At 33.9% G+C, this 10,000-nt stretch overlaps 1 protein-coding gene across 3 annotated transcripts in view; it reads right to left on the bottom strand.

Moving 5' to 3' along the window:
- The window catches only part of LOC123513837 (hemicentin-1-like), a 429,869-nt gene that overhangs the window by 150,339 nt on the left and 269,530 nt on the right, over window positions 1–10,000 (bottom strand). For all 3 annotated transcript variants that reach the window (XM_045271232.1, XM_045271230.1, XM_045271231.1), the window contains one exon: window positions 5,893–7,338. In XM_045271232.1, the coding sequence (XP_045127167.1) occupies window positions 5,893–5,977 (85 nt within the window). In that variant the 5' untranslated portion in view covers window positions 5,978–7,338. The remainder of the gene's footprint in view (window positions 1–5,892; window positions 7,339–10,000) is intronic.

Below are 10,000 nucleotides of genomic sequence, written 5' to 3'. Positions count from 1 at the left end.
AAGGTAATTTCCGTCATGTAGCCGTAAGTATGAACACCACAGAGGATCAAAAGGTGATCCCGATCCTTACAGTAAAGAATCGAACATTATTATGACGCGATGAGATTCCCATCAGTAGCCGCTCGCCACGTTCCGTCAAGCGGTGCTAATTACGTGCAAACAACAGCTGGAGTGCTATGTTTGCCGAGCAGCTACACACACGTGATGAAAAGGGTAGGCCCGCCACGGTCTGAGAGCTGCGGAGGACAGCCAGACAGACTGACAGACAGAAAGACAGACAGAGAAATCGTGAATACAGGCGACAGACAGACAAAAAAAAAAAAAAAAAAACATACAAATTTACCTGCAGACAGACGGAAGGACAGACAAACAGTCAGGAAAGACAAACAGTCAGAAAAGAGAAACCTCACACACACACAGACACACACACACACACACACACACACACACACACACACACACACACATACACACACACACACACCCTGGTCCTCTGGCTTGGCTTCACAAGACAGAGGACCAGGGTTCGATTCCCTGGCCTGGTGGAGATATTTGGGTGTGTCTCCTTTCACGTGTAGCCCCTGTTAACCTAGCAGTGAGTAGTTACGGGATGTAAATCGAGGAGTTGTTACCTTGTTGTCACGGTGTGTGGTGTGCGCCTGGTCTCAGGCCTATCCGAAGATCAGAAATAATGAGCTCTGAGCTCGTTCCGTAGGGTAACGTCTGGCTGTTTCGTCAAAGACTGCAGCATATCAAACAGTGAAACACACACACATACTCACACACACAATATATATATATATATATATATATATATATATATATATATATATATATATATATATATATATATATATATATATATATATATATATATATATATATATATATATATATATATATATATATATATATATATATATATATATATATATATATATATATATATATATATATATATATATATATATATATATATATATATATATATATATATATATATATATATATATATATATATATATATATATATATATATATATATATATATATATATATATATATATATATATATATATATATATATATATATATATATATATATATATATATATATATATATATATATATATATATATATATATATATATATATATATATATATATATATATATATATATATATATATATATATATATATATATATATATATATATATATATATATATATATATATATATATATATATATATATATATATATATATATATATATATATATATATATATATATATATATATATATATATATATATATATATATATATATATATATATATATATATATATATATATATATATATATATATATATATATATATATATATATATATATATATATATATATATATATATATATATATATATATATATATATATATATATATATATATATATATATATATATATATATATATATATATATATATATATATATATATATATATATATATATATATATATATATATATATATATATATATATATATATATATATATATATATATATATATATATATATATATATATATATATATATATATATATATATATATATATATATATATATATATATATATATATATATATATATATATATATATATATATATATATATATATATATATATATATATATATATATATATATATATATATATATATATATATATATATATATATATATATATATATATATATATATATATATATATATATATATATATATATATATATATATATATATATATATATATATATATATATATATATATATATATATATATATATATATATATATATATATATATATATATATATATATATATATATATATATATATATATATATATATATATATATATATATATATATATATATATATATATATATATATATATATATATATATATATATATATATATATATATATATATATATATATATATATATATATATATATATATATATATATATATATATATATATATATATATATATATATATATATATATATATATATATATATATATATATATATATATATATATATATATATATATATATATATATATATATATATATATATATATATATATATATATATATATATATATATATATATATATATATATATATATATATATATATATATATATATATATATATATATATATATATATATATATATATATATATATATATATATATATATATATATATATATATATATATATATATATATATATATATATATATATATATATATATATATATATATATATATATATATATATATATATATATATATATATATATATATATATATATATATATATATATATATATATATATATATATATATATATATATATATATATATATATATATATATATATATATATATATATATATATATATATATATATATATATATATATATATATATATATATATATATATATATATATATATATATATATATATATATATATATATATATATATATATATATATACAGGCACCTTCCTCTGTTACCCCGATTCCGATCTTACACGACGTAAGATTTATTAATATATAGTCTGTAAACACGAAATGTATGTTACGCGAGCTTGATTTTCCCGCCTACTCTGGTTGAATATCCCGCCGCCAGAGCGCTGGAGAGGCGGTCTGACTGACTCCTACTCTCCCACTCACTGCCTGTTGTCCTCAGTGAACAGAAGGATATTGATGAGCTGCTAGAATCACACAGAGAGGAATTGACAAACGAAGAACTGTTAGAGATGGAGAAGATCCAGAAAGTAGAGTTGGAGGCAGCTGCATCTCGCCCTACAGCGGAAACCCCAAAACCCGAGAGGATCTTGACCAAAACTGATCTTGAAAAATCACTATCGTTTATACGAGAAGCAAAAGATCCAAATATTAACACAAGTGCAACAGTGGTCAGAAAAGTGATGTCGGAGTTTAACTGCTACAAAGTATAGCTAGAACAAAAGAAAAGAAAGACGACGCAGACGAAACTACACCATTTCTTTAAAAAAAAGACCGTTTTAAGGAACATGAGGGAGAGAGCGGGGTGAGGAGGGAGAGGGGAGTGAGGCTTAGGACGAGAGCACGGCAAGCTACAGTGATGGTAATGAGTCATAATGTTTACATCTGTAAAATGAGTTATTTTACCACACAATAAATACAAATATGGTAAGAATATGTTTTATTTGCGTTTTTCTGTAACCTTCAAATGTATTACTAGTGTTTGTTTAGGAATTTTAGTAAAAAAATCGAAAATAGACGAACTTTCTCGAGGTCTAGGAATGTAGCCCCAACTATTACCATTATTTCTTATGGAGAAATTATGTTCTGTTACCACGATTTCTGTTAACACGACGTCTCCAGGAACATAACCCTCGTGTTATCGGGCAGGTGACTGTATATATATATATATATATATATATATATATATATATATATATATATATATATATATATATATATATATATATATATATATAGACGAGGGTGCAGCGTTAAATTTTAGTTATGACCATGAAGTAAACGAGTTAGAAACTTCATTTTTATTTTTGGTCCTTAAGACTTCTATACAGAGTCACCATCCAGAGTCACACATTTCTCCCATTGTTTCTTAACCATCCACCGGCTACAGTTGTAGAACTTCTCAGATTGTTTTGAAAACCAGTGTTCCACCTCTTCAATAAAGTCATCTGTGTCATCAAAATGCAGTGGATTTTTCATCTTTGGGAACAAGAAAAAGTCGCTTGAGGGGAGATCAGGAGAATAGGGTGGATATGTCAAGATATCACAGCCTCGCCTTGCTTCCACAACCGCAGCTTGAGATGAGTGAGCTGGTGCATTGTCGGCAAGGAGACGGACTCCTTTGGTGAACATACCGCGGCGTTACTTCTTCAGAGCATCTCGCAACTTGTTCAAAAGTGTGCAGTAATATACGATAGTGATGGTCTGACGCTTTGCAAGGTAGTCTGTGAGGATGACTCCACGACAGTCCCAAAAAGTCGACAGCATGACCTTCCCTGCTGACTTCTGCACCTTAGCCTTCTTGGGGGGAGGGGATGTGGTGTGCTTCCACTCCTTGCTCATCTCTTTGGTGTCTGGATCATACAGAGAGATCCAACTTTCATCCATAGTTACAGGACGACCAAAGAAATCCTCTTCATCCGGCTCCAACAGAGTCATCATCTGCCGCGACAGGTCACGCCGTGTTTGCCTTTGGAGTCAGTAAGCGCGGAACACAGCGTGCTGACACCTTACACATGTGCAGTTCGTCGTGAATAATTTTCCACACACTGCCCTAACTAAGACCAGTCTCATGCATGATCACGTGGATGATTACTCGTCGGTCTTCCAGGATAAGATCCTCCACTTTCTTCACTGTGGCCGCACTATCCGTCAGTGATGGTCGTCCAGTTCTAGGCTCCTCTGTGAGGGACATGTGGCCAGCTTGGAAACTCCTTTTCCATCTCACAACAGTGTAATATGACGGGCAATCATCACCAAAGACAGCCTTTATTTCATCATGGATGCCGGGCACTGTAACCCTTCAAATGCAGGAACTTAATCACGTTGCGAGCCTCAATCTTCTCCATCATGCAGGTTAAGGACATCTGGCGCCACTTGTAAAAAATATAAACAAACCTAAGAGAACCTTTTTGCACCATCATGCACATGAGGACCAGTGATTACACTGACAAAATTTCATCGACATGGCTGAATAACTTCCGGGTGTTAATTAAAACTTTACGATACCCACTCGTGTGTATATATATATATATATATATATATATATATATATATATATATATATATATATATATATATATATATATATATATATATATATATATATATATATATATATATATATATATATATATATATATATATATATATATATATATATATATATATATATATATATATATATATATATATATATATATATATATATATATATATATATATATATATATATATATATATATATATATATATATATATATATATATATATATATATATATATATATATATATATATATATATATATATATATATATGTGTGTGTGTGTGTGTGTGTGTGTGTGTGTGTGTGTGTGTGTGTGTGTATCTATCTATATTTGTATGTATGTATGTATGCATCTATCTATCTATCTATCTATATATGTGTATATATATATATATATATATATATATATATATATATATATATATATATATATATATATATATATATATATCACTCACATATAGACACACACAGACATACATCAGCCAGATCTAATCTCTAAAAATTTTATCGTCTGTAACAAAACAACACAAATTGCACAAACACTCAAACATCAATAGCGAAATATTGAAGAAAAAGCTAGCACACAGCATGCCGGAGTGTGTACACGGGAGCTATAACTATGAAGAGGCGAGTACACATGAGCAAGTGTGGCAATATACACCTACGCATGTTATAAAGTAAACAGCTAAATATATCAAGAGCAAGATATGTATTATTCATTAAATAAACCATGGAAAAATAAGATATGAGAGTTTGGCGAATAGGAGACAGAACGAGAGAGAGAGAGAGAGAGAGAGAGAGAGAGAGAGAGAGAGAGAGAGAGAGAGAGAGAGAGAGAGGAGTTAAAGGTCATAAGTGCTGCAGGAGAAGGAAGAGAAGTAAGAAGTCACGGAGGTCAGCCAGGTCACAGGTGAGCGGTTGATGAGAAGCAGGATGGCAAACAGGACGTGGGAAGGGGAAACGCGAGACATAGGTTCACCAGGACATGGAAAGGAAAAGTCAGATTCACTTACTGTGGTCCTCTTGGCAGACAACGAGGCGGATGTAGAAGAGGAGAGTGAGGGAGAGGGTGAGAACTGCTCCACTGCTGCACATCATCCCGGCTGGTGTGTGTGTGCAGGTGTGTAAGCGGTGGCAGGTCTTCAGAACGCAACGCTACCAGCTTGATCCTTCTGTCTCACGTGGCTGCCGTCGGGACGGTGCTCAGCTCGGCGTCGGATCAGAGCAGTCTATCCCTTCTAAGATTACGCTGGGTTTTGTCTCTCGATATGTGCGCGCGCGAGTACGTGTGGTTGTAGTATTTCCATTGGTTAAGTCTATATATGTATATGATTTCTTTCTTATGCCTTTTTTTTTATCTATTCGCTTCTACATCTATCTACTCACTGTATAAAATGGTTAAGGTTTCAATTAGCTATTTCTGGGGGACTATTCCATTGGGAGTTTTATCCATTTCCTCCCCATTCTCTCTCTCTCCTGGCTGTGTTCTCGTATAACCTGTAGATGTATTTTCTCCGCCGTTGAGATGAAAGATAAATTCATTGTCTATATATTTCCAGCGTCATCTGCCTTCGCACAGCAGCGTTCGTCTATTTTTCAGTCCAATAACACCTGGTGTCCCTTTTTGCTTCGCTCACGTCTCTCCTTTCATCGTTCCTTTCTCCTTTGGTCTCAGCGCCTCCTGCTTTCTTCCTCTTCACAAAGTACTTCCACTTTATTGTCTCTTTTTCTTTGCACGAGATCACCTTTGTCTTCGGAGGTACAATATTTTCGATATTTATTTTCGTCTAGTCTCCTATGTTCCCCTCCTTTCTATCTGTGGGTGGTTTCTGAAGACTCTAAGACTCACGTCATCTCGCTACTGTTAATGCTGCTCTTGGTGGCGGTATTGGTGGTGGCGGTTTTGGTGATGGTACTGTTAGTGGTGTTGGTATTTGTGGTGGTAGAGATGGTAGAGTCACTCCTCCTGCTCCCCTCCATCTCTCTCTCCCTCAACATACAATTCCCTCTAACCACAAATTAGGTCACTTTTTACGGCTCTTGCGTAAATTGGCTTCTTATCGAGCGTGTCCAGGCTGATTTTTTTTTTCTATCTATTTTTTTATCACATTTTTTTCTCCCAACCTTATTAGTACGGGGCGAGTTTACTTTCCTTTGAAGCGAAGAGCAAGTCGCACCTCCCTCCCGGCGTGGGTGGTACTGCTATTGAGTGGAGGGTCGTCTTTGTGGTGATAGTGGTAAGGATACTGCTCGTGGTAGTAGTAGTGGTGGTGGTGCTCGTGGTGGTGTTACAAGGTCGTGTGGCTGAAGATAATGATGGTAGTGCTGGTCGTCAAGGTTGTTGTTGTTGTTGTTGTTGTGATGGTGGTGGTGGTGGTGGTGGTGGTGGTTGCAGTGATGATGATGAAGTTAACCAATTGAAGGTCTGCGTTTAAATTATCTACGTAGTTCTCTTACTCCTGAAAACACAAAGAGAAAGAACCTAGTCACTTTAAATCATCTTGTTTGTGTGTGGTGGTGGTGATGGTGGTGGTATGTGTGTGTGTGTGTGTGTGTGTGTGTGTGTGTGTGTGTGTGTGTGTGTGTGTGTGTGTGTGTAGATGAGAAATAAAATGACGAAAGGGGAAAGTTAAAAAGGACACTTCAATCAGGTCTTGCATTATGGGTCAAATGATGCAAGTATTTTCAATTAGAAGGTGGAGTGCATTCAACCACACTGACCACGCTCGCCGGGGACTCCAATACACTGATGATTGGGTGGTGGCAACAATAGGAGGGACTTTTCTTTGAGCTCACGTTGTGTTGTGTTTCGCTGCGAGTAATGATTAAACAAACTCATCATCATCTCTCCTTCTCCCTCTTGCTTTTGCTCTTTCAGTTCGCATTCCTCTCATTCTCTCTCTCTCTCTCTCTCTCTCTCTCTCTCTCTCTCTCTCTCTCTCTCTCTCTCTCTCTCTCTCATACTTGCCTCTACTCTCACTTCCTCTCCTGACCACTAACGATATTCATCTTTCTCTCGCTTTCTTTCTTCCCTCCTTACTTTCTTCCTCCTCCTCTTTGTCATTTTTCTTTTCGTCTTGTTTCATCTCCGGAGCTATCAACCTCATTTCTTTACGCTTCTATTAGATGAGAGAGAGAGAGAGAGAGAGAGAGAGAGAGAGAGAGAGAGAGAGAGAGAGAGAGAGAGAGAAATATTCAAGAAAGAGAAGCTAAATACTAAGACAGCAGTATTCTGACGGGTAAAGGTGCAGGCCAGGCAAACACTCTCGACCACTTGTCACCTGCAGGATTGAAGACCCGCCACCTGTACTGAAGTGCCTTTGTTACGGAACTTCTCTGAGGAAATACTGTCAACTCTACAACCGCACCCGACATATATTCACATCTAAGCACATCTACACACACACACACACACACACACACACACACACACACACACACACACACACACACACACACACACACACACACACACACACACACACACACACTTCCTCAGTCATTTCTACCCCACGTCCATCTGTCCTAATTCCTTTCTCTTTCTCTCTCTCTCTCTCTCTCTCTCTCTCTCTCTCTCTCTCTCTCTCTCTCTCTCTCTCTCTCTCGTTGAAAGGAGACATGATAGTTTGATTTTAGTAGCAGCAGCAGAAAGAACAACATCAACAGCAATAAAGACACATAACAACAATAACAATGATAATTCAATAAAACATATTAATTATTATTTTTCATTGGTTCAGAAAGCAGTCAAAATATCCATAGTATATAATAAAAACAATATTTGAATATATCGCAATAATAATAATGATAACTATATAAAACTCATTACCTATTATTTTTCATGTATTCAAGAGGCAGGCAAACAGTATATAACAGTGAAAAGCATCTGAATATAACGCCATCTCTATTATGAATGTCATTAGTCCCATTCGGTCGTCGCGATCTGAGTACCTCGCTGTTCAGATTCATATTCAATCCAAACAAACGTAACACTGAACGAAATTCCTGCTCATTCATGACTGAGAGAGAGAGAGAGAGAGAGAGAGAGAGAGAGAGAGAGAGAGAGAGAGAGAGAGAGAGAGAGAGAGAGAGAGAAGGAAAGACAATTAAATAATAAGACAGTATTTATTTTATCTACCCATACACACACACACACACACACACACACACACACACACACACACACACACACACACACACACACACACACACACACACACACACACACACACAAACAAGATCCCAAGTGCCAAAGGTAATGTACAGGTACTCTCATTAATACACCTCTCCGTTACACTGGTGCGCTGCGCTCGGAATCAATGTATGTACACAGGTGGGCCATGAAGACTAATGCACCCACACCCAGAGCACACAGGTACAATAACGATGTGTACCTGTGTGTGTACCTTTGTGTGTACTGACGGCAAGAAGACACAGGGAAATTAACAGAGTAAACACTTTCTTTTTGAGGAGGATGAGAGAGAGAGAGAGAGAGAGAGAGAGAGAGAGAGAGAGAGAGAGAGAGAGAGAGAGAGAGAGAGAGAGAGAGAGAGAGAGAGAGAGGTGGGGGGACGAGGAATGGGGTAAGATCGTGAAGTGGTCAGATGTGAAGAGAAAAAATACAAGTAAAAGAAGAAAAGAAAAACATGAAGAAAAATAAGGGAGGAAAAATGAGATGTGCAAGAAGAGACGTAATTGAGAAGAGTCTGGTGGAAAAATGAATAGTTGTTAATATAATGATATGTAAAATAACAAGTAGGGAAGAAGATAGGAGAAAAAAAAGAAGGCACATATACGAGAGAAAACGAGGCTATTGTGAGGAAATAAATAAATAGTTTTTTTTATGATAATGTGTGAAGTAATAATTACTAAACCCATTGCATTGAAAGTCAGAGAGAGAGAGAGAGAGAGAGAGAGAGAGAGAGAGAGAGAGAGAGAGAGAGAGAGAGAGAGAGAGAAGCAAGACAGTTACAAACCTAAAGTGTTTATGAATATCTAGCAGATGAAAACTAAATAATGTGATCTGAATTTCGAATATATCACCCATATATGTTAGTCCAGGCCAGTCCAGCCTTGCCTATCCCATCCTATTCCATCCTATCCCTATTTCATCCAAGAGTA

The sequence above is a fragment of the Portunus trituberculatus genome, chromosome 37, assembly GCF_017591435.1.
Source record: "Portunus trituberculatus isolate SZX2019 chromosome 37, ASM1759143v1, whole genome shotgun sequence".
In the NCBI taxonomy this organism is placed as follows: Eukaryota; Metazoa; Arthropoda; class Malacostraca; order Decapoda; family Portunidae; genus Portunus; species Portunus trituberculatus.
Note: the sequence above shows the minus strand (reverse complement) of the source record. Positions and strands in the feature narration are given on the sequence as shown.